Raw genomic sequence first — 25,101 nt, forward strand, 5'->3', positions numbered from 1 at the left:
GAGATTTATTCTCGCTTCAGACTCTCTTTAAAGGGAAGGTTCAGGGACTGTTTAAAAAAAATAAAAATCCGCATCCACTTACCTGGGGCTTCCTCCAGCCCGTGGCAGGCTCAGAACTACTGAGCCTGCGCAGTAAAGCCCGGAGGACGTCCGATGACGTCAGCGCGCCGCCGTGAGGCGCATTTTGGAACGCGGAAGGAACCCGACCTGGCCGCCGGCCAGGTCGGGTCGGCCACCGGAGACCACCGGCAGCCTGCGGAGCAGCGCCGAGGGCACCTCCTGCCTGCCACGGGCTGGAGGAAGCCCCAAGTAAGTGGATGCGGATTTTAATTTTTTTTTAAACAGTCCCTGAACCTTCCCTTTAACTATTTTCAGTGCCTTCTACAGAAGTGAAACCAAGTAAAACTTTTTTGTTTTTAAGATTTCCATTGTAATGAAGTATTTTTTCCATAAAGGTTATCATGCTGTGGATAATCTTTTAGAGCAGGGAGGACGTTCTTAGTTGATATTGAATATCCGAGTCAGAAGTATGGCTGTGGGATCGAAGCATCAGTCCGAGCAATTTTGGGGTACCTGAAGTCAGTGGTTTTATAAAGGAAGAAGTCGTAGTTTCATAAACTAGAGTCGGATGATTTTCGGCTTGACTTCACAACACCAAACATTGCTTATTGGTAGGAGGACTTTTCGGTCTCTCTTATCCCCCTATACATTCCTAGTGGTTTGGGTCACCCTGAGTTGCTTGGTTACTCATGTGTGAATCTGTATAAGGATAATTATTCTTTATAAAGCATCGGTTTATTTCACAGTTCCATACAATAGCATACAAGCTTGACTTAAGCAATCACAAAAATATGATAGAGGAGTAGAAAAGGCCCATAATAAGAAAATTTGTCAAGACAGGTTGCTAAGTGGATTGTAGTAAACAAACCACAGTTGCCAGGGACATCCAACCACACATAAGCTGAACTAAAGCCCCATCTACACGATACAATTCTTTGTGCGATTCGATTCCGATTCTATTTATGATCCGATTAAATCCGACATGTCCGATTGGGATTCGATTCAATTCGATTTGCCATTGTTTTGCAATGGCAAATCGAATTGAATTGAATCAAATCCTGATCGCACATGTCGGATTTAATTGGATCGTAAATAGAATCGTAATCGAATCGCACAAAGAATCATATTGTGTAGATTGGGCTTTAAATTTGGATTCTGAATGGCGTTGTTTCACGTCACCCCTGCTTCTGTCTTGATAAATCTCCCCTTTGCTTTAAGCAACTTTATGATCTAATTTTCTTCTGTCATATGATATGACAGCATTTCTAACCTAGCTTGTGCAATAAATAACAAGCTGCAAAACTCAGTTTAATTTTTTGTGTAACTTTCCTCTACTACGACATTGTTTGAATTGATCAGAGTATGTTGAGGATGCAATATCTTTACACGTTTAGGTAGAACAGTCGTGCACACAAATCTGCAGTCTGTGCTTTGTATGTTGAATGTCTAGTATTGAACCTCGAGTCCAATCCAGTATGTCTCTTTATCTGTCTGGCTACTGTGTGAAGTTGTGCCAGGTATGAATTAGCTTTGTACTCCAGCAGATGTCATTTTTCTGTAATCCCTTAATGGCCTTTACTTTATTCTTTTTACACTAGGAATTAAGCCAAGAGTGCCTCAGATGGACACTAATATTTACATGTCACATTCTCATCCAGGAGGTTACTTTAAAATTACACCGATGTTCTCTTTAGTGAAGGATTAGTTAGGAGTGAACTGACATTTCTGCTACTTCAGGAAAAAATTAGGACATTGTTGAATGCTAAATGCGTAAAACTGCTAAATGCATATTAAACAAAAAGACATCTGGGACCCGCACAGTTCCAAAAAGTAAAATACTGAATTTATTGAAAAAAAAAGTTAAAACATGAATGCTATCGGCAGCTACAGCCCACTGTTTCGGGCTATTTGGCCCTTTTACAAGCCGCCCAGTTTGCTGGTCAGAGATTTCTTGTTGTTGTGACCCTTTTGGCACACAGGATGGACCCAGCACGTTCCTTTCGTTTGGCCCAGTAGTGCCGATCCATGATTGTATTGATTAACCACCCTGGCGTTCAGTTTCCCCAGGATTTCCGTGCAAAAAGTGTTTCAATTAATTTCCAATAATTTGCAACCATTTTTTTTTTTTGCAACCAATTTTTTTTTATATTGAATTCAATACAGGTTATTGTATTGAATTCAATTTAAAAAAAAAAGTGTTTTCTGCAAGATGTTGATGACGCTGTGTGACCCTGGTGTCATATACACCGATCAACGAGGGACATGTGATCGCCGAGGGAGAAGCAAAATCCGCCAAGGGACATGGAAGAAGACACTGGGGAAGCTATCAGAGGTACGCGACGAGGGATCAGCATGCCAATGGTGAGTATAAGACCCAGATGTATAGGTAGCCAGATGTGCAGCCAGGTATAGTTAGCCAGATGTATAGCGAGCCAGGTGTTTAGCCAGATGTATAGTGAGCCAGGTGTTTAGCCAGGTATATAGTGAGCCAGGTGTTTAGCCAGGTATATAGTGAGCCAGGTGTTTAGCCAGGTATATAGTGAGCCAGGTGTTTAGCCAGATTTATAGGTAGCCAGATGTCCCCCTCCAGGTCCCCCCCCCCCTCCTAGCACGCTGTGGGTAGCTATCTGTGCTACCCACAGCGTGCAGAACAAGCACACCCTAGGGAATCCCTGGGCAGCCAGCGAGGCAGGGAATGTGCGGGGTTCCCCCCTGTATGCGGAGGCTATGCGGTCGGGGGGATCCCTCTCTGTGCGGGTGGGGAGATCCCCCTTCTATGGTGGCTGTTGTGAGCGGGGATCCCCCTCTGTGCGGGTGGGGGGGATCCCCCTTCTATGGTGACTGTTTTGGGCGGGGATCCCCCTCTGTGCGGGTGGGGGGATCCCCCTTCTATGGTGGCTGTTGCGGGTGGCCTATTCTCCCCTCCCTCCCGATCTCCCCCCTCCCGATCTCCTCCCCCCCCCCCCCCCCCCTCTAAGCCCGTGGAGTAAATAGTTGTACTCACCAGAGGGCTTTCTCCAGCGATGGCAGCAGCACTTCCTCCTCCATCTCCGAAGTCTCGTTCTCTGTATAGTTACATTACGAGGCTTGGTGACGTCACCAAGCCTCGTAATGTAACTGTACAGAGACCGGGACTTTGGAGATGGAGGAGGAAGTGCTGCTGCGTCGCTGGAGAAAGCCCTCTGGTGAGTACAACTATTTACTCCACGGGCTTAGAGGGGGGGGGGAAGGAGATCGGGAGGGAGGAGATCGGGAGGGAGGGGGGAATAGGCCACCCACAACAGCCACCATAGAAGGGGGATCCCCCCACCCGCACAGAGGGGGATCCCCCCGCCCACATAGCCTCCGCATACAGGGGGGAACCCCGCACATTCCCTGCCCCGCTGGCTGCCCAGGGATTCCCTAGGGTGGCTGGATGCTTGTTCTGCACGCTGTGGGTAGCACAGATCGCTACCCACAGCGTGCAGTCAGGCATCCAGCCATCCTGGGGAATCCCTCTGATGAGAAAAAAAGGCAGCCGGCGGGGCAGAGAAACCGGAAATCTCCCTGTCGGCATGGACGAGCTCAGCTCGTCATTAACGTTTTTGCTGGACGAACTCAGCTCGTCCATACTGCCAGGGAGGTTAAACAAAGACCAAAACAAAACTTACCCTGAATTTTAAAGAACTCCACAAAGGGTCATGTGATAGGGCATAGAATAGGACTAATGGAAAAATGGTGTAGATGCTTTTACTAACGTGGAGCGTGGTGCTTCTCTTCAAAAATGGCAAGCAATGTGTTCAATTATTCAAATAGTATGCTCATGGAGGAAGAAGCGTTAAGGCGCGTACACACGCCAGATTTTTTTAAAGTACAAGTTGTCAGACCCACTCGCGGGGGGCGGTCATTCTGACCACAGTTTGCATGTGAGTACAGGCTGTCGTCAGGCTGATGAGGCTGGTTTTGACTGATCCCGTGGATGGGTCTGATGACCCATAGTTTAAAAAAAATTGGCGTGTGTACATGCCTTTACAAGCAGGGCCACCACTGCCGACTCCTGGAAAGATTTTATCAGGGTTTCCCTGCTTTTAATGCTCCTTCCTCCATGCAGTGACTGTTTTATATCTTATCTTAGCCGCTCAATTAGAATAGCGGCCTTTTACTCTGTTGCCCGACAATAGCAAGAAAGAACCGGGGGGGACCTTAGGTACAGTGTGAAATGTATTTAACAATTGAAAAAAAAAAGTACGCTATCCAGCTGACCTAGCATTAAGGCCTTTCAGGTAACGACTTCTCAGGCAAATGAGTCAGAAAGTTTCTCTTTTATGGGCCCAGGTTTAAGTGGGGTTTCTAGAATGGTTAGTAAGCACCATTCTGTCTACCTTCCAATCATTTCTGTTGCATAGATGCCTTCACTGACACGGGGGGGAGAATGAGGGGGCTTGGGACAGCTGAAGGCTTTCCCATGGAGCTTTCACTGTACATCATCCGCTCAGGTTTATGTAACTAAACTGCTTAGTTTTACTGTACATTACTAATTTTTAGTGCACTGAGGCTGAAAGCTCCCACATTCCAGCCTGTCGTTGTAATGGCTGCTTTTTGATATGGTCAGGTGTATAATCATGGCTGTTAAAAGTGATTTTTTCTTTTCTTTAAGCAGATCAGGCTCTTTTTTGATGTCCCAGCTGTTCAGTTTGACTCATCCTCCTAAATATTTCAGTGTGAGAAGTGTGAAAAGAGATAATTATAATAATCCTTCATGCTCAGCTGCCATTGTTCTGCCTATTGACCTCTCTCCCTGTATCCACAGTCCTGTGCTAGCTGCTAAGGGCTCTTTCACATCTAACAACGTGTGCAGGAGCCGTTCGTTGAATAGCCTGAGGCGTGTCGTCGGGATGTTGGGGTGCGACGCAATCAGTGGTGGTAGCTATTAATTCACCCGACGGGAAAACGCCGGCTCCCGACTATTAAAAGCTCCCGGGTGCATCGAAACGCAGTGCCGGGTGTGAAAGGTAACATGAAAGTCTATGGACTTTCATTTTAACTTGGTTAACGAAAAGTTTCGACTTTGCGGTAAACCGCAGAAAACGGGCTCTGGTGTGAAAGAGCCCTTAGTTCCCATTGATGGTGTAGACAGTCACAAGATAATACAGTAGAATCTCGGTATAGTAAACTCAGTCCTCAGGTCCCAGCTTATGCATCTGTATAAATATATAATGTGTGACCAATTCTGATAATGTAAACTTCTTATATAGTAAACTGCTTTTCCTGGTCCCTTGGAGTTTACTATAAAGGGATTCTACTTAACCATGATTTGTAGGCAACTTAGGACAATATATAGTGTATGTATGGTTTCAACAATTAAAATGATGTACAGTTGCCAGAATTCAGAATGGCCACATACATTTGCTCTTGAAAAAGTAGCTGTCTTGTGCTAAACATTCCTGAGTGAATATAAACTGCTTCCATTTGTGGTCTCATTGATGGTGCTGGAAGTGTCTTCTATGTTCTGCCTGGCCACTGACTTCTGCCTGTCATGGAAGCTTCTTCCTCTGGCCTGGAGTCCTGCAGTGCCAGTCCATCTATGGGGGGTGTTCCTGTGTGGGTCAGTAGAGGTAAAGACACCACTGGCTAAATCCTCTTTACAAGTTGATGATGTGAACACTATCAGATGATATTTCACCTGAAGCTAGAGGTGTGCATTCTGGACTGCCTCATTTATACACAGTAGTTAGACAGGGTAACACAGAAGTTGTGTATAGCAGTTTGTAGACCACAACTGAAGGAAAAATAAAAAATATTGTAGGAAGAGATCTGTGCTGACTTTTACATGCACTTCTCCATGGCCAGTTCCGCTTTTGTGATTAGGTTGGACAGCACCCTCTCGATCTTTTAGGTTTCAGATGGGTAATGGTAATGACACGCCCACACTATTTGGCCAATCAAAACGCTTCATGATTGGAGAAGTCACGTGTGTTTTTTTTCCTGGGTCCTCTAAAGTAGACTAGCGTCGGTTTTCCACTTCTAAGAATTGCTACCATTTTCTGTATTTGTCAGCAACAATCCCTGCCCCAGTGGGGTTATGCCGGACCGTGGTAATATGTTCACCTCTACAGTGTGTCTGAGTACTTGTCTTTATACAATCAGGATGTAATATGCATTACAAAGCCTATTCGTGATCATAAATCTCTCCGCTGCCCATTGCTTGGTTTCGTGTTAAATTAAGTCTGCATTCTTAGTGTGTTTAATGAATGTATTTCTTTTTTTGTGTTTTCAGTGCTTCATATTCACTTAGAGGAGTCCATTAACCACACCAAAATCACAATTGCATATTTTTTACACTTGTAAAACCTTTCAGGTTTTGTTTTCCTTATTGACATTTAGCGCTCTGCTAAACCCATATGTTCTTTTTTTATAAGTTTTATGAATACTGTATATATAGTAGTATAGATGGTGTGATTCTGTTTCGCGGGATTTAATGAAAGATTGACAGCATTTTTTTGCAGCTGTATTTTTCCCTTTTGATCTAGCTTTATGGAGATTTGGTGGCTGACAGCTGATTAGCAGATCTCTTGAATGACTTGTTTCATGAATACTTGGTGTCCATCTTTTCTCAGCTGGTTAGCAGATCAGAGAGTGTGCTGTTCTTACTTTTTCCCATTCTTCCTTCAGGTCTTATCTTACCACATTCCTTTCCTTGTAAGTTCTGTTGAAGACTTCAAGGATCACATTCCACGGGAGACTGACATGAAGGTAAGAGACCAGTTACATGGAGAAGCCAACACCTCTAGCTAAAACTAATCACACTGTAATAATTCACTTAATGCCCATCTATAGACACATATTTAAATATATTATCTGATAGCTTAGTAGTCGGCATCCAAGTGTTACATTTTTGCGTTTAACTAGGCTTCTGTTGGCTAAAAATCCTGTTTTAAAAATATATTCACTTGACTTAATGCAGCTGAGCTGGAAGGCCTCTGAAAGGGACCACGTCTGCTGCTTGGTTTGTATCTTTAATGCATTTATTTATTATTTAGCCCTGGAGGGGCGGGGCACAGACTAAACTCTAAGAATGCTGCAGTGTACTGTAATGATAGTCTGTGCTGCAGAAATTGCCCCCTCCCCCATAACAACAGAACACATCACCAGCCTCGAGGCTAGGGATGTGTCTGTACATCATCATTTCTTGATGGGTCAACGGGTGGCAATTATCGTATGTGTGTATGTAGCTGTACACCAGTCCCACAGTGCGACACCTGCATCCCTGCCCCAGAAATAAAGAGACTGAGTGGGGGAGGTTAGTGGTTGTAAAGAAGGGAATGTAAACTGGGAAATGTGCTGCCATCCTTAGGGTTAGGTGGGAGGGGAGGAAAAAGTGATGTAGACGGGCAGTAATTCTCTTTCTTATGACTAGATCAATTAGAATGTTATCTGATTCTGGGGACAAAATGCACATTTCCATAGTTCTAGTTGTTTCGTAAATCCATTTTCACCAGTTCTTAGAAATAGGTAATCATGGCCACAACTGTGGACTGTCTAATTAGTTGCTCAAGTAGTTTTAAATATATATGTACTTTTTTTTCTTTTTTTTATTTAAAGGTTGCGATGAATGTGTACGAGCTGTCATCTGCAGCTGGATTACCCTGTGAAATTGATCCAGCCTTAGTTGTGGCATTATCCTCCCAGAAATCTGGTACGTTGTATATATTGTTTGATCTTGTTGTGTAAAATCAATTTTTTTTCCCATGAAAAAAATGTAATATTACTTTTAAAGCTTGTTTTAAACAGGAGAATCGTACTCTACTCATTGTATTTATTTAATGCTGTTTTATAACCTTGCTACTTCACAAGGGCAGTGCTTTTCCTGAGAGCGCATCTATATACTAGATTCAGTGGCGGACAAAGCCAACAGTGGGCCACTGTGCAAAATAAATGAAGGGGCCCCATGTGAGTAACATAGTGTACAAGATACAGAGGCGCCAAAGGAATACAAGGTAATTAAATGAACTTAAAAAACCAACTGGTTAAACAGAGGAGGCAGCGGTGGTCTTACCCCCTTCACACAACCACAAGCAAGGACTGCGATTCAGACGGTCAACAATTTATTCGGAACTCCCAAAAGACAATGCGACGTGTTTCATGGGCCATACATCCCGCTTCCTCCGGCAAAATACAGTAGGAGTCACAGCATCTGTATTATATCGGGGAGCTCGGCGCCTCTGCGCCTTTTGGAACTATATTGAGTCCACCCTGGGTGGAGGGTTGTTACCCTATTTTCCTGTCTACAGAGAGTGACTTTTTATTCCTGAGTTGGGGTCAGGATTGTTCTCCCCACCTGCCTATACAGTGGTTGCCTATTGGTAACCCTGGTTTGTAAGTATAATTTTAACTTCTCATTTATTTGTTGTCCCCAAGACGCATTACATTTTTGGGGCTCTTGGTGTCCCTCTGCTTTACGTGAGTAACATGGTTATAACAGATTATGGATAAATCCAAACAGTGTATATGAGCTCTACTAACATCTTCTGTAGCGCTGTACAGTGTCCATAGCCATGCCACTGTCCTCAGACGAGCTCACAATCTAATCCCTACTATAGTCATGGGAGGGGGGGGGGGGAGGGTTGCACAGAAAAAAATACATGAAAAAGAACCTAGAGGACAATCCAGCCCTTACTGTGGTGCTGCTGCATGGTCCTACAGGTCATGGGGCCTCTGTGCAGACTATGTCCGCCTCTGACCAGATTTCTCTATACTAGTGACTTTGCTCCACCCCTTATCATATGCGCACTCCACATGCCTCTGTGCTGTGTAATCACATTATTCAACTCTGCCTCTCTGATCCACAAATCATTTTTTTTACATCATTTAGCGAGCCCAGGGCTCGCTACATGATAGCCGCTGAGCAGCGACAGCTCTGCAGCCACTCGAGAAGCGATTGGAGTAAGCAGGAAATCCCGTTCAGAATGGGATTTCCTGCTGGGCTTCACCCGGTCGCCATGGCGACGGGGCGGGATGACGTCATGGACGTCGGGACGTCAGAGGGAATCCCGATCCACCCCTCAGCGCTGCCTGGCACTGATTGGCCAGGCTGCGCAAGGGGTCTGGGGGGGGGGGGGGCGACGGATCGGCGACGAGCGGCGGCGATCGAGTGTTACAGGCAGCTAGCAAAGTGCTAGCTGCATGTAACTAAAAAAAAATTATGCAAATCGGCCCAGCGAGGCCTGAGAAATCCTCCTGCGCAGGTTACCCCGAGCTGAGCTTGGGATAACCGGCAAGGAGGATAAAGGAATCCAGAAATAAGTGGAATTCTATAAATACTCTTTGTGACTTTAAAATGTTAAGTGCCTATCTGTTGTGTTAGTCCTCTATTGTTGATATTTTGAACATCGTTGACTTAGACAATAGATCATATGACAGCCTGGAAACTAGCATTTCCGAAGTGAAAGGAGGTGATATAATGATAGGCTTTTCTCACGTCTCTCCTGGTTTGTGCGGGTGGTAAAAAAAATTGAGAGGTAATTTGGGTCCCTTTGGCGCTCTGGTAAAATAGGCGCCACATCGGCTGTAATGTTAGGATAGCCAATAAATGGTATCATCCTGATTTAAAACTTCTTGCATTGATAGAAGGGAGGGTTTAAGTGAGAATAAGGTTAGGTTGAGCAATACTATAATATCAATAATTTTACCAATATTCTACTAGCAGCTGTCCCTGGCTTCCAAATTAATGTGGCGCCCTTTTTATAGGCATGTGATAAATATTTTACATCCGCCATCAAAACAGCAGATGAGAATCAGTTTGTCGTTGACATGGATTTTATTGACCACTGTTCCACATGAGAGCGATAGATACAGATATTTTTTTTCTTTCATGCAACTTATTTTAAATATTCAGCTATTCAATTTATACAGAGAGCTGTTTGTGTTTATGAAAAGACATTGTGGTTAGATTTGTGGTCAGTTTAATTTTTATTCATTTCCATCTGAAGTCTCTGTATTTACGTCAGCTTTTCTTGTGGCTGGCAACCAATTTTATGAAAAAGCCGCAGATTAGCTTATTGTCGGTCTAAAGTTAAAAGCTGTGTGATTTATATATGCTTCAAAAGCATCTGTCTGCAGCACACAACGCCTGCAGTAATTTAAATTGGTGATTTTGATTAAGATTTGAGGAAAAGTTTGACGTTAAAGGAATACCGTAGGGGGGGTCGGGCGAAAATAAGTTGAACTTACCCGGGGCTCCTAATGGTCCCCCGCAGACATCCTGTGCCCGCGCAGCCACTCATCGATGCTCCGGCCCCGCCTCCGGTTCACTTCTGGAATTTCAGACTTTAAAGAGACTCTGTAACAAAATTTTAAGCCTTATTTCTTCTGTCCTATAAGTTCCTATTACTGTTCTAATGTGGTCTGTCTTACTGCAGCCTTTCCTACTTGCACTGTCTCTGTAATAAATCTTATCTCCTTTCATCTGTCGTGTCTGTTGGGCTGAGGCTGGAATGTGCAGCACTGCTTGTCATTGGCAGAAGCTTTACACACCCCCTCCAAGCTCTGCATGAGTCACACAGTAAGCTAGTTCTCAGCCTATGATACTCTGGTTAGAAGCCAGTCTTTTGTTTGTAAACACTGCCTAAAACTGTTTATTACAAGCCAGGATTGCAGCAGGGAGTGGCAGAAACAGCACAGAGGGGCACAGGAGAAAATAAGGAATAAAATGGTATGCTTTTTATTGTAAGAATATTAGAGTACAGATTCTCTTTAAAGTCTGAAAACTACTGCGCCTGCGTTGCCGTGTCCTCGCTCCCGCTGATGTCACCATGAGTGTACTATGCAGGCCCAGTATGGTCTGTGCCTGCACAGTACGCTCCTGGTGACATCAGCAGGAGCGAGGACATGGCAATGCAGGTGCAGTGGTTTTCAGACTTTAAAGTCTGAAATTCCAGAAGTGAACCAGAGGCGGGGCCGGAGCATCGGTGAGTGGCTGCGCGGGCACAGGATGTCTGCGGGGGACCATTAGAAGCCCCAGGTAAGTTCAACTCATTTTCCCCCGACCCCCCCCCCCTTACAGTAGTCCTTTAAAGTCAATTGCTTTGAGCAGTTCCCATCAATACAGATAATATCGGGGATATATTCGAGTTACAATCGCATTAAAGAACAATCCTTTTTAATTTCAAAGTTTTTAAATTTTGGGACTGTCATATTATTGAGAGATTAATTCAGCCTCCTTCGCCTCCTGGATCCTCCGCTATGGTTACCAGTAGCCTCGGGAGTTGGGGCTTACTGTGCATGCGTGGCCCAGCTGCGCGCATGTGCCCCGTTGTGCATCTGTGGCTGGGAGCATACTGCGCAGGTGCAGAATGCGTTTGGCCACACTGCGCCGACTGGCTGACGTTACCTGGAGGATTCAGGAGGCTGAGGACGGCGGTGAGGGAGTAATCAGGCCAAAGGGGTGTGTAGGAAGCCCCAGGTATGTATGAATTTTTCCTTTTAATTCATCTCAGGTACACTTTAAGGATTTTGTTTGTTTTTTCCTCAGAGACGCATTTACATGGTGGTAGACTGCTGTTCTGTTATAGGTGCCCATCAACGGTACAATTACACGGCCAAATGTTTGATCAAATTAATGGAGTTGATCCATTTTTGGATCAATCATTGGCCTGATGGGATTGACTAATGGTAATTTGGCTGGTAACAGGCACGATCTATTGTTTCCGATCGATTACCATGGTGAACGGCCTGTTGATCAGCCACAGAATTGTACCGTTAATGGACACCTTTTGCAGAAACATAGCAGTCAAATCTGAAATACAGAAGCAGTTAGAGCAACAACCTTTCATGTTGCGGATTTGTTGTATAGATGGTGTGTTCCACAGTGAGTATAAATGTGCTTTTGGTCACTCTTCACAGAAACGATCAGTCCGGAGGAAGAATACAAGATCGCCTGCCTTCTAATGGTCTTTGTGGCCGTCTCTTTGCCAACTCTGGCGAGTAATGTGATGTCGCAGTATAGCCCAGCCATAGAAGGTATTGTAATGTTATCTGTCTCAGTAAAGCAGCAGACCATACTGTAATGCATCACAGCTGTACATGTGCTAATCATCTGCCTCTCTTGCCCGGTAGGCCACTGCAACAATATCCACTGCCTGGCAAAGGCCATCAACCAGATTGCCGCAGCCTTGTTTACCATTCACAAAGGAAGCATCGAGGATCGTTTAAAGGAGTTCTTGGCTGTACGTGTAAATTGTCATGAAGGCTATTGCTTTATTTCTCCACGACAGAGCATTTATATGTATAGTTTATAATTCTGTCTGTAAGGATCAATGGTTGCTGACAGGGGTGTACCCAGTGCTTTAAAGGATACCCGAAGTGACAATTGGCATGATGAGATAGACATGTGTATGTACAGTGCCTAGCACACACATAATATGCTGTGTTCCTTTTTTTCTTTCTCTGTCTGAAATAGTTAAATATCAGGTATGTAAGTGGCTGACTCACTCAGGACAGGAAGTGACTACAGTGTGACCCTCACTGATAAGAAATTTCCCTTTTTATCTCTTTCTTGCTCTCAGAAGCCATTTTCTGCTAGAAAAGTGTTTTATGGTTGGAATTTCTTATCCGTGAGGGTCACACTGTAGTCACTTCCTGTCTGAGTCAGGACTGAGTCAGCCACTTACATATCTGATCTTTAACTCTTTTAGACAGAGAAAGAAAGAAAGGAACACCGCATCCTTTGAAGAAAGGGTATCCTTTAAAGAACAGCAGAGACCTTTATGCAACGTTTCTTTTACTTACTTGGCTGCAGGCATACATCTTACTTCTGTGTACTTAGACTTGTGTTCTCTATGCTCTGTTCTTACAGCTTGCATCTTCCAGCCTGCTGAAAATTGGCCAAGAGACTGATAAAACGACCACAAGGAACAGAGAATCTGTTTATTTGCTGCTAGATATGGTAAGCTTAGCAGCACTGTGGTGCTTAAATGGTCATAAGATTGTGGCCTAATCAGTAATGCTATTGCGTTCTTACTATGGACTTTAAAGTGTACCTGAGGCAAACCTCTACTTAAAAACGACATATGGTACTTTCCTAAGAGGGAAAACTCTGGATCTTCTGTTGCCACTCGTGGGCCTTTAAAAGGGCTTACCAGATTGAGGATCGGGGCCACGCTGGTCTTCAAAAATGAGCTTGGCTGTATTTCACCTGCACAAGTACAGCTGCATCTCGTGCACAAGGGTCTCCATGCTACTGCACAGGTTGGTGCAGCATGGCCACACTTTTGCATGAAGGAGAGCGTGGCTTGGATCTTCCAAACTATCCCGGCAAGCGGCGGCAAGGGCGAGGACATGGGGAGCTTCTACAAGATCCAGAGGTTCGCCTCAGGTTCTCTTTAAGATAGACATGTCAACTCAAGTACATACAGCATATACTGTTACAAATAACCAATACCCCCTTCCCATGTGAAATCTATACCTTTTTTTAATAGATCTTGGACATTTGTGTGGCTAATAATGTGGTGCAACCCTGCCCACAGTGTGATGTCAGAGCCATTGCCCTGACCGTTTCCTGTCTGTGAACCTCATTGCATTTTGGGAAATAACAGCTTTTCCAATTGCCAAGCAAGCAGTATCTCCCTCTGTGCATAGAGCTCTCAGTAAACCAACATTCTGCAGAGATCTGGCAGGACAAAAGATTTTACTACTTGTGATGCATTTCACAATATAAATCAGGGAGGGGAAAGATTTTACAATTGGAGAATATTGACCTAACACTGTATACTTAACATATACTTGACTAACAAGTCAGATTTAAATTTCTAGACTTATAAAGAAAATCATAGGGGAGAATTATACAATTGTCAGATCGTTATTTCTGACTTTTTATTGCACTATTATACCCCGTCCCTTCCCACAGTGCCATCTCCCATTAGTGTCTTCCTGTCACCCCTGCTGGTGCCCAAAGCATCTGACAGCATCAGTGCAGACACAGCAGTCTAGCAGGTACCTCTGTGTGCTGCTGTATAGAGGTCTGCTCAAACACTATTGTTAAAGTAAAGCTTTAGTGGCCATAAAGTTTTAATACATATTCAAAATGCCACTATTAAAAGTGCCAAAAGGGCAAGGTAAATGCAGGGGACACTTTAGCCAAGAGGTGTACCTTTTTATGCTAGAGCTGTGTTCAGGGCTTATGCAATATTGCCTGTGTCTCTTTGCTTTTACCCTGCACTTTTGGCACTTTTGATACCTTTTTTTGAATACTACTGGATTTCTAATGAGTTAAAACTTTTTTAAAGGTTAACTGAAGTGAGCAGAAAATAGAGGCTGCCATATGTATTTACTTTTAAGCAATACCAGTTGCCCACCTGTCCTGCTGATTCTCTGCCTCTAATACTTTTAGCCATAGACCCTGAGCAAGCATGCAGCAGATCAGGTGTTTCTGATATTGTTGTCAGATCTGACAAGATTAGCTGCATGCTTGTTTCTGGTGTCATTCAGACACAACTGCAGCAAAATAGACAAACAGGGCTGCCAGATAACTGGCAAGGTTTAAAGAGAACCCGAGGTGGGTTTGAAGAATATTATCTGCATACAGAGGCTGGATCTGCCTATACAGCCCAGCCTCTGTTGCTATCCTAAACCCCCCTAAGGTCCCCCTGCACTCTGCAATCCCTCATAAATCACAGCCACGCTGCTGACAAACAGCTTGTCAGAGCTGGCTGTGTTTATCTCTATAGTGTCAGTCTGCTGCTCTCCCCGCCTCCTGCAGAACTCCAGTCCCCGCCTGCATCCCTTCCCTCCCTGCTGATTGGAGGGAAGGGACGGGGGCAGGGACCGGAGCTATGCAGGAGGTGGGGGAGCAGCTGAGACTGACACTACAGATGTAAACACAGCCTCACAGCACGACTGTGATTTATGAGGGATTGCAGAGTGCAGGGGGACCTTAGTGGGGTTTGGGATAGCAACAGAGGCTGGGCTGTATAGGCAGATCCAGCCTCTGTATGCAGATAACATTCTTTAACCACTTGCCGACCGCACACTCATAACGTGCGTCGGCAAAGTGGCAGCTGCAGGACCAGCGACGCAGTACTGCGTCGCCAGCTGCAGCCTAATTAATCAGGAAGCAGCCGCTCGTACGAGCGGCTGCTTCCTGTCAAATCACGGCGGGGGGCTCCGTGAATAGCCTGCGGGCCGCCGATGGCGGCTCGCAGGCTAGATGTAAACACAAGCGGAAATAATCCGCTTTGTTTACATTTGTACGGCGCTGCTGCGCAGCAGCGCCGTAAGGCAGATCGGCGATCCCCGGCCAATCAGCGGCCGGGGATCGCCGCCATGTGACAGGAGACAGCCTGTCACTGGCTGCACAGGACGGATAGCGTCCTGTGCAGCCGGATCTCCAGGAGGGGGCCAGGTAGGAGAGGGAGGGGGAGGATTTCGCCGCGGAGGGGGGCTTTGAGGAGCCCCCCCCCGCCACCCACAGCAGGCAGGAGAGATCAGACCCCCCCAGCACATCATCCCCATAGGGGGGAAAAAAGGGGGGCAATCTGATCTCCCTGCCTGCACCCTGATCTGTGCTGGGGGCTGCAGAGCCCACCCAGCACAGATCACTCAAACCAGCGCTGGTCCTTAAGGGGGGGTAAAGGGTGGGTCCTCAAGTGGTTAAACACACCTCGGGTTCTCTTTAAAAGGAAATAAATATGGCAGCCTCCATATTTTTCTCACTTCAGTTGTCCTTTAATAATGCTGGTTGAGCAGAACTCTTATTTTGTTTGACTCAAACTTGTGCAACGCCTTCCCCCTTCTTGCACATGCAGTACAATGAGTCACTGTTCTGCTGTGTTAATAGATGCACTTGGGGGGGTACTATAGCTGCATGTGGGGACTTAAAGAGAGTCTGAAGTGAGAATAAATAGTTATTTTTACCTGCTAGTTTGATTAACCACCTGCCGACTGCCTAACGCTGATGGTTGTGGCCGTGCCGACATCCCCAGGACCGCCTAACTTGGCGTCAAGTCCTGGGGCTCTGTTTTGCAGGAGATCGCACGCATCTCCTGCTCGAGGGCGGAGCTCCGCCCTGCCTTCAGTCTCCGAGTGGTGATACTGTTAGACGGCGAAACCGCCTTCTATTTACATATACAGTACTGCTTGGGGCACAAGGGATGGGAAAAAAAAAATATATATATATATATATATATATATATATATATATATATATATATTTATTTATATATATATATATATATATATATATATATATATATATATATATATATATATATATATATATATATATATATATATATATTTATTTATATATATATATATATATATATATATATATATATATATATATATATATATATATATATATATATATAAATTTAAAATTTAAACCCACCAAATCCCCAGGGAGGAATTTGGGCAGCGCTTCCTGAAAGAGGCAGAGCTCAGCACTGCAGCTCTACCTCTAATGAAGTCAATAGCCACTGATTGCCGCCTCTCCCTGCCCCTCTCAATCTTCCTTCACAGAGAGGGCCTGGGAGAGGCGGAGATCTGCGGGCAGATTGACTTCAGTGAGGCAGAGTCAAAGCTCTGCCTCCCCGGGCAGCATAATCCACGACTTTGAAAGTTGTGGATGTTTGCCCCAGATTTGGGGGGTCTAAACCTCTCATTTTGCCGCAGGAATGCGGCGTTTCACCTCTTCTTATACTTAACCAGTTCGCTTTCAGTCGTTTTTCACTTTATGCATCCGAGCTATGTTCACCTCCCATTCATTAGCCTATAACTTTATTACTACTCATCACAATGAACTGATCTATATCTTGTTTTTTCCGCCTCCAATTAGGCTTTCTTTGGGGGGTACATTTTACTAAGAGCCACTTTACTGTAAATGCATTTTAAAAGGAAGAATAAGAAAAAAACTGAAAAAAATCATTATTTCTCACTTTTCGGCAATTATAGTTTTAAAATAATACATGCCTCCATAATTAAAACTCACATATTGTATATGCCCATTTGTCCCGGTTATTACATAGTTTAAATTATGTCCCTATCATAATGTATGGCGACAATATTTTATTTGGAAATAAAAGTGCATTTTTTCCGTTTTGCATTCACCACTATTTACAAGCTTATAATAAAAAAAAAATTGAAATATTTAATCTTTACATAGATATTTAAAAAGTTTAGACCCTTAGGTAAATATTTGTTTTTTGTTTTTTTTATTGTAATGGTGTTTTTTTTTGTTTTTGTTTTTTTAATTAAACATTTTATGTGAGTATTTTTGGGAGGGTGGGATTTAAATTGTACTTTTTTATGTAAATATGTGTATTTTTATTTAACATTTAGCTGTAGTTTACTTTTTGGCCACAAGATGGCAGCCATGAGTTTGTTTACAGTGACGTCACTCTAAGCGTAACACGTACGCTTAGAGCGACGTAGGGGAACCAAGGAAGCAGAAAAAGCATAGCTTCAGAGAGAAGCTGTCGCTTTTTCTGCGGGGGAGAGGAATCGGTGATCGGGCACCGTTGCCCGATTCACTGATTCGCTAGCTAACAAACCGCGGGCGCGCGTGATCGGCCGCGGGAGCGTGCAGGAGCGCACATGGCTTCCTGGACGTGGGTTTCACATCCAGGAATGTCAAATAGTTAAGCAAACTAGCAGGAAACAAATAACTATTTATTCTCACTTCAGACTCTCTTTAAGCCCTTAATGGCTAACTCTCCTTATACTTGAGTCAGCAAAATATTGGAGTCTACTGAATAAATGAATGTGTAAAAAAAAAATTAAATATGCCTTTTTTTTCACCAGTTTGATGTATTGATCCTTTTTCTGTGTCTCTACCCAGATTGTGCAGGAGTCTCCATTCCTGACCATGGACTTGCTGGAATCTTGTTTCCCATACGTCTTGCTGCGAAATGCTTACCACGCAGTTTACAAACAGAGCGTCACATCCTCGTCCTAAACATTGACTTCATGAAAAACACAGCACAAGCTTATTTAGCCTGAAAACTGTGGAGTACTTTTATTGAATGAATTGGAGGAAAAAAAAAATCAAATGGTTTTGTGACTTAACTCCCCACCCATTCCATTGCATTTTTGAAAAAGTGTTTTCTTTATGCAGTCGTACTACCAGATAAGCTTGGTTGGTTGCACTTCACTAGAGAAAAAAATATGTAAAAAGAAAAAAGTTTCTGAATGGTTTCTTACAAAAGAATTAAGAAAATAGAGGAAAGAACAGAAACACTACTTTTTGGTTGTTTTTTTTGATATCGGATCATGCAAAAATATTATTGCTTGTTTATTATTTCAAAGAAATGTATCTAGTGATTATTTTAGATGGTGATATAGGTGATGTGTGTAAATTATTTCATATAGAAGAGTTATAATCTGTACCTTTTTATGTTCTTAACGGTTTGGCTAGGTGATTGTGATTTTCTGTGAAGTAATTGCACCATTTATATTGTTTTTTTGTTTTGTTTTTTTCTCTTTTTTTTTTCATTGCATTCTGCAGAGTCAATTCTAGAACAAAAACAGTAAAAGCAAAAATAATCTCGGACTTCTCAGTATTTACAGTACAGAGTTACTTCTTCCTGGTATTTTAAACAGCAGCACATGTTTGTAAAAACCATATATATCTTTTTTTTTTTTTTTTTTTTTTTTTTTTTTAATAACTTCCAGACTGCTCTGTTGGTATTAATATTACCATTGTAAGCAACTGTATGGTATAACGCATCCTCATGCATTTATCAAAATGTTGATACATTGGGTTTTTTTTCCCCCCTTAACCACTTTTATATGTTTTAACTTTTTGAAAAATACAAGTGTACCTTCCATAACATACAATAAACACTAGACTGTATCGAAATTGGGTGTTTTCTCAGTTAATTTTAAAGTAGACCAAAACTCTTGCACAGTGCACAAGTCTTTATCCCACGTATAGATGCTGAAGAAATCCACTGCTTTGTGTTCCCATGCTTGTTTAGCCAGATCATAGTGTCTAATTAGTTCTGTGAATAGACTGCAGGAGCACTGCCTCTGTGGCTTTTGCCATATTTTAAACACGGAGGACCATATGCAATTCACTTTTTCTCCTGAATTTTCTCCTAGGTGATATTTTAAAGCTTGTCAATCCTTTTTAATCCACCATCAAGCAAAAGAATACTCAAAATTTTGACAGTACGCTTTACCTACTTTTTGATACTTTTATTTCTATTGCAAAGTGCTAAAAAGTTATTTTAAATCTAAGATGAAAAATGTTCTCCTAGGATAAAACTCGGGTGAAAAAGTGAATTGCATATGGCCCTGAGACTTAGAGACTCTGAAGTCTCTAAAAAAATCTTATTTTTATAATAAAATCCTGTGTAATATGACAGCCCTACCTAAAACACCACATCCCCCTGCTCTAATCTAACTAAATCCCCCCAAACTCCCTGGGGAGCAATCCGGGCAGCGCTTCCGTGAGAGGCAGAGCTATGAGCCGCAGCTCTGCCTCTCAGCGAGTCTGTCAGCCCAGATCGCCGCCTCTCCCCCGCTCCTCTGTCTTTCTTTACTGAGAGGGGCGGGGGAGAGGCGGAGATCTGCCGCTGACAGACACGTGTGAGGCAGGGCTGAAGCTCATAGCTCTGCCTCACGCGGAAGAGTAGAGGGCAGCAAAATCCACAACCAAGAAAGTCGTGAATTTTGTGTAGGAGTTAGGGGGGATTTAGATAGATTTTAGCAGCGGGGATGCGGCGGTTTAGGTAGGGCTATCATATTACACAGGATTTTATAATAAAAAGATGATTTTTAAGATACTTCAGTGTCTCTTTAAAGTAAACCTGAGGCATTGAAATTAAAAGGATTTATACTTGCCTTGGCTTCCTCCAGCCCCCTGTAGTCTGTTAGCTCTCTCTCTGTCTGACCGGTCCCCTTCATTTTGCCGCTGTAGAGTCTACGATCCAGCCAGGTTGCAGGCCACTACGTATGCTGGTCCTAGCCGTCCGATCGTGCTACTGTAGCCGGGTGCGTTCTGCACAAGTTGAGTCTTAACTGCGCATGCACAGAACGTTCCCTTCAAATGGAGAGCAATCTGGGGTTGCGCACATCCGGTAGCACACATGCGCAATAGTCCACAACTGGCTCAGTCAGGGGCTGACAGCTGTCAGGGACTGGAAGGAGAACAAGGGAGCAGATGGACTGCACAGAGCTGAGGGAAGCCCCAGGTAAGTATGCATACTTTTGCTTTCAATGTCTCGGGTACACTTTAAAGGACAACTGAAGTGAGAATAATATGGAGGATGTATTTCCTTTTAATCTATACCAGTTGCCTGGCAGTACTGCTTATCAATTTGGCTGCAGTAGTGTGTGAATCACACCAGGAACCAGTATCCAGCTAATCTTGTCAGATCTGACAATGTCAGAAACACTTGATCTGCTGCATGCTTGTTCAGGCTCTGTGGCCAAAAGTATAAAGTATTAGAGGCAGAGGATCCGCAGGACTGCCAGGCAACTAGCATTGCTTAAAAGGAAATAAATATGGCAGCCTCTATTCCGCTTGCTGCAGTTGTCCTAACTCCTCTAGTGGTCCCTGCAAAGTGAAACCAACTTGTAAACGTAATTTTTTTTTTTAGGATTTCCATACATTTGTAATGAAATGTTTTTGTCCATAAAGGTTATAATGCTGTGGCTAGTCTTTTTACAGCACAGAGGATATTCTGAGTTAAGCTCCACTTTAACGCTTTATGAAATTGTTAAGCTGTTGTGACATGCCAATCATAGGGTTTAATTTATCAAGATGTGTGCAAAATATGGGATAGATTATTGGCATGACCAAACCAAAAATTGTTTATGTAGCAGCTGACCCCCAATTACTTACTCTGTAACTGTTGGACCTTCTGTGCGTTGTGATGCACTTGTCTTGATAAATCAGCCCCACAAAATTTAAGATGCATTTTTGATAAAAGATTTATATATCCATGATACATGTGCCATTTTGTGATGTTATAATATTAAAGGTGACGTTTCCATTTTTATTTCCACCCGATTTTCTTAACTAGTAACACTAACTGGGACATCCCAGGTTTACATGTGTCCAGGCTGCTATCCAGTAACCTCAAACCAGTGCCTATAATGGGCCCTACATGGTCTATTCCTGATATCCGTATGAATGTTCTCTGCAACAAGTCAAAGGAATACCTTCGAAATTCACCATGTAACAGAAGAGAATTATGTGTATAAACTCTGAGTAGGGATGAGTGAAACGCAGACAATCAACTCAGAAGGAATAAGTGGATTCTGGAGCATTGGAGAGGACCCTCCCAGACAAAAGCTTTGCTGGGCTCTGCTAAGAGGCATATAACAGTTGTTTAAGTGAATGCATAAATATTACATTTAGAGTTTTCTTTTAAAATGCACCTATGCTGATTGGACAATGGAAACATCTACACAAGTTTTATCTCAAAGAAATCTTTCATACATGGATGGATTTCTATTTCAAGAGGAACCACAATGACAGAAATCTTTTCTACTGGCTTTTGAACTCTCAGTAAACACATTCTTCAGAAATCACATGCCAGTACTAAAGATGTTCTCCTAAAGGCCCATACACACGTCGGATTTCCGCAAACGACGGGTCGTTTGAACGTCCCGTCATTCGCCCACTAAATCGGGCGTGTGTACAGACTATCGTTCACTTGATAAGAGTGAGTTTGAGTGATCCGCCGGGCGGAAATCCGACGTGTGTATGAGCCTTTAGGCAGAGAAAATGTTTTACTATGAGCAAACACTGGCTAAATAATTTCTTAATTAATATTGTTAAAAAAAAGGGGGGCAATGGTCTAGCACCATACAAAATAAATGGGATACAGTTGGGGACATCAAACTTGGAGAAGAACTTAGGAGTACTCATCGACAACAAGTTAAATAATCGTACTCCATGCCAAGACGCTGCAGCTAAAGCTAACAAAATTTTGGGATGCATTAAAAGGGAAATAACTCGAGATGCTAGCATAATATTGCCCCTGTAACTCTCTAGTAAGGCCACATCTGGAATATGAAATTCAGTTCTGGGCACCACATTACAGGAAAGATAATGCAGTTTTAGAGCAGGTGCAGAGACGAGCAACAAAATTGATACGTGGGATGGAAGGTCTCAATTACCAAGTTAGGTTAGATAAACTGAATTGTAGTCTAGAGAAAAGACACCTTAGAGGGGATCTAATTAACATATAAGGTATAAATACATCAGAGCTCAATATAAAAGATTGGCGGATGAGCTTTTTGTTCCTAGGCCTTCTCAAAGGACTAGAGGACATGATCTGCGTATGGAGGAAAAACGTTTTAGCCATTTATTTAGGAAAGGGTTCTTTACAGTAAGAGTGATTAAGATATGGAATGCATTGCCACAGGGAGTAGTTATGGCAAATTCTATACCTGCACTTAAAGGGGGCTTAGATGCTTGCCTTGCCTTGAAAGACATCCATGGCTACAATTACTAGTAATGCCGATCCAGGGATTTTATCTGATTGCCACCTGGAGTCGGGATGGATTTTTTTTCCCTTTTGGGGCTAATTGGACCATGCCTTGTAAGGGTTTTTCGCCTTCCTCTGGACCAACAGGGATATGTGAGGGAGTAGGCTGGTGTTGTACTTTGTTCTCTGGTTGAACTCGATGGACGTATGTCTTTTTTTCAACCCAAGTAACTATGTAACTGTTATTCATTGTTATTTTGGTTACTGTTCTTTAATAATTTCTATGCTTGATTTAAAGAGAATCTGTATTGTTAAAATCACACAAAAGTAAACATACCAGTGTGTTAGGGGACATCTCCTATTACCCTCTGTCACAATTTCGCCGCTCCTCGCCACATTAAAAGTAGTCAAAAACAGTTTTAAAAAGTTTGTTTATAAACAAACAAAATGGCCACCAAAACAGGAAGTAGATTGATGTACAATATGTCCACACATAGAAAATACATCCATACACAAGCAGGCTGTATGCAGCTTTCCTTTTGAATCTCAAAAGATCATTTATGTGTTTACCTTCTGTCCCCTTCTTCTCTCATGCACTGAACATTACAGGCTTCCTGCAGACAGCTCTGCCTGTGCCTGTGTTTGTAATTCCTCAGTATGTGTCAGCCAGCTACTTTCACAGCCTAACAGAGGAGGGGGCTTTGGGCTTTCCAGCTTGATAATCAGATCATATGCAACTTAAAAATGATTGAAATCTTTTCAATTTAAAGGATACCCGAAGTGACATGTGGCATGATGAGATAGACGTGTATGTACAGTGCCTAGCACAGAAATAACTAGGCTGTGTTCCTTTTTTTTTCTTTCTCTGCCTGAAAGAGCTAAATATCAGGTAAGTGGCTGACTCAGTCCTGACTCAGACAGGAAGTGACTACAGTGTGACCCTCACTGATAAGAAATTGCCCTTTTTATTTCTTTCTTGCTCTCAGAAGCAATTTTCTGCTAGGAAAGAGTTTTATAGTTGGAATTTCTTATCACTGAGGGTCACACTGTAGTCACTTCCTGTCTGAGTCAGCCACTTACATACCTGATATTTAACTCTTTCAGGCAGAGAAAGAAAAAAAAGGAACACAGCATATTATTTGTGTGCTAGGCACTGTACATACACATGTCTATCTCATTATGTCACGTCACTTCTGGTATCCTTTAAGCTTTTATTGCAATGCTGTTTATTGAATCAAACACACTGAAAAAATGTTTTAGCATGTGGGAACAGCATCCATGAAATATCTAAGTTTTCCATATGTCAGATTAATTTGCATGTGTATCTTCACTGCATTCGGCACATTAGTGTTTTTATTCCTCTTGACAATAAGCACCATACATCAGTCTTTACTCCCTTACCCAGCAAGTATGGATTACCAAAATGTTGTAAAAAAAAAAAAGTGCTCTTTTTTGAATGTGGAGTTTTCATTTTAATTCAGATAATGTGCAAATTCGTTCATTATATCACTAGTCCTTAGAAACATGCAAAACTAACCACTGTCCTGTTCAGATACAAATACAGAAGTACAGAGGGTGCATCAAAGGTCTTTTCACAGGTTTCCAGGGAGCTATTGTTTGGCCTCTGATGAAGCAGTTAGACCTGTGAAGTGTCTGTCAGGCCTTTTTTGTACCTCCTGTACTTTTGTATTTGTATCTGAACCAGACAGACGTTTCACAGGTCTAACTGCTTTGTCAGGCCTGTGATCACCCCCTGTATCTGAACCTGAGGACAGTGATTAAAGATGTGTTCAAATCTAAGGACGTGTACCCAGTTCTTTTATCTATGGACCGTGGATTACTTCGCTAATCGCTGGTGAGCAGGCTACAGTACATCCCATGCTTGCTGTGATCTGCCCTTATTTAGTGTCAGCCCAAGCTCCTCTCTCTCTTTATCTATCTATATATATTTTTTTTATTATTTGTTCACTCTAAATGTAATGTATTTTTTTCAAGCTGCTCCTTAGACTTCATTAGCAGAGTCTGTCTGCAGAGAATGAAGAAACCGTAGACAACTTACAGAAGATTCATGTCTATTCAGTACGTTTCCTCAGACTTTACTGTCCTCTGTGAAATGTTGGCCGTCACTACACGATCTTTGTGTACCTTCCATTGTGTTAGGCTGTTTGTCACTCAGTGTGATGATGTGCCAAGACCAGCTTATCATGGTCTCAATTTAGAGTATAATGTGGTTACACAGAATTTAGGGTCTATCTCATTTCAGAGTACTGTGTAAAATTATCACAATACATATAAGGCCTACCTCAGATCAAATTATGTTTTAATTGAAGGCATGCCTCAATTATGAGTCTTGTGCGTATACCGCCATAACAGGAAATATGGAATCAGCCTCAATTGAGTATATCAATGTTTCTCAAACCTGTCCTCATGATGCATACAGTACATATGAATTGGCCGCAGGATACTGAAATAAATCTTTGTTGGTTGCTATGGGCAACAACACTACACCTTCGTTCAGCACCATATCACAGGAAGTGTGATAACTACTCTCATCACAGCAACAGCATAGGAGATAGAACTTCTTAGACGTCTTCAAAGTTTCAGGAGTTTATTCAGTAAACAGATA

The 25,101-nt window shown here is 42.9% G+C and overlaps 1 protein-coding gene across 7 annotated transcripts in view; it reads left to right on the top strand.

Moving 5' to 3' along the window:
• NCKAP1 (NCK associated protein 1) overlaps positions 1-18,892 on the top strand; it is a 204,527-nt gene extending 185,635 nt beyond the window's left edge. For 4 of the 7 annotated variants that reach the window (XM_068245407.1, XM_068245405.1, XM_068245404.1 and 1 more), the window contains 7 exons: positions 6,712-6,792; positions 7,004-7,045; positions 7,642-7,735; positions 11,941-12,057; positions 12,154-12,263; positions 12,893-12,982; positions 17,873-18,892. In XM_068245407.1, the coding sequence (XP_068101508.1) occupies positions 6,712-6,792; positions 7,004-7,045; positions 7,642-7,735; positions 11,941-12,057; positions 12,154-12,263; positions 12,893-12,982; positions 17,873-17,989 (651 nt within the window). In that variant the 3' untranslated portion in view covers positions 17,990-18,892. The remainder of the gene's footprint in view (positions 1-6,711; positions 6,793-7,003; positions 7,046-7,641; positions 7,736-11,940; positions 12,058-12,153; positions 12,264-12,892; positions 12,983-17,872) is intronic. The other 3 variants (XM_068245409.1, XM_068245410.1, XM_068245411.1) reach the window with 1 other exon arrangement.
• Positions 18,893-25,101: the final 6,209 nt, after the last annotated feature.

The sequence above is a fragment of the Hyperolius riggenbachi genome, chromosome 7 (assembly GCF_040937935.1).
Source record: "Hyperolius riggenbachi isolate aHypRig1 chromosome 7, aHypRig1.pri, whole genome shotgun sequence".
NCBI lineage: Eukaryota > Metazoa > Chordata > Amphibia > Anura > Hyperoliidae > Hyperolius > Hyperolius riggenbachi.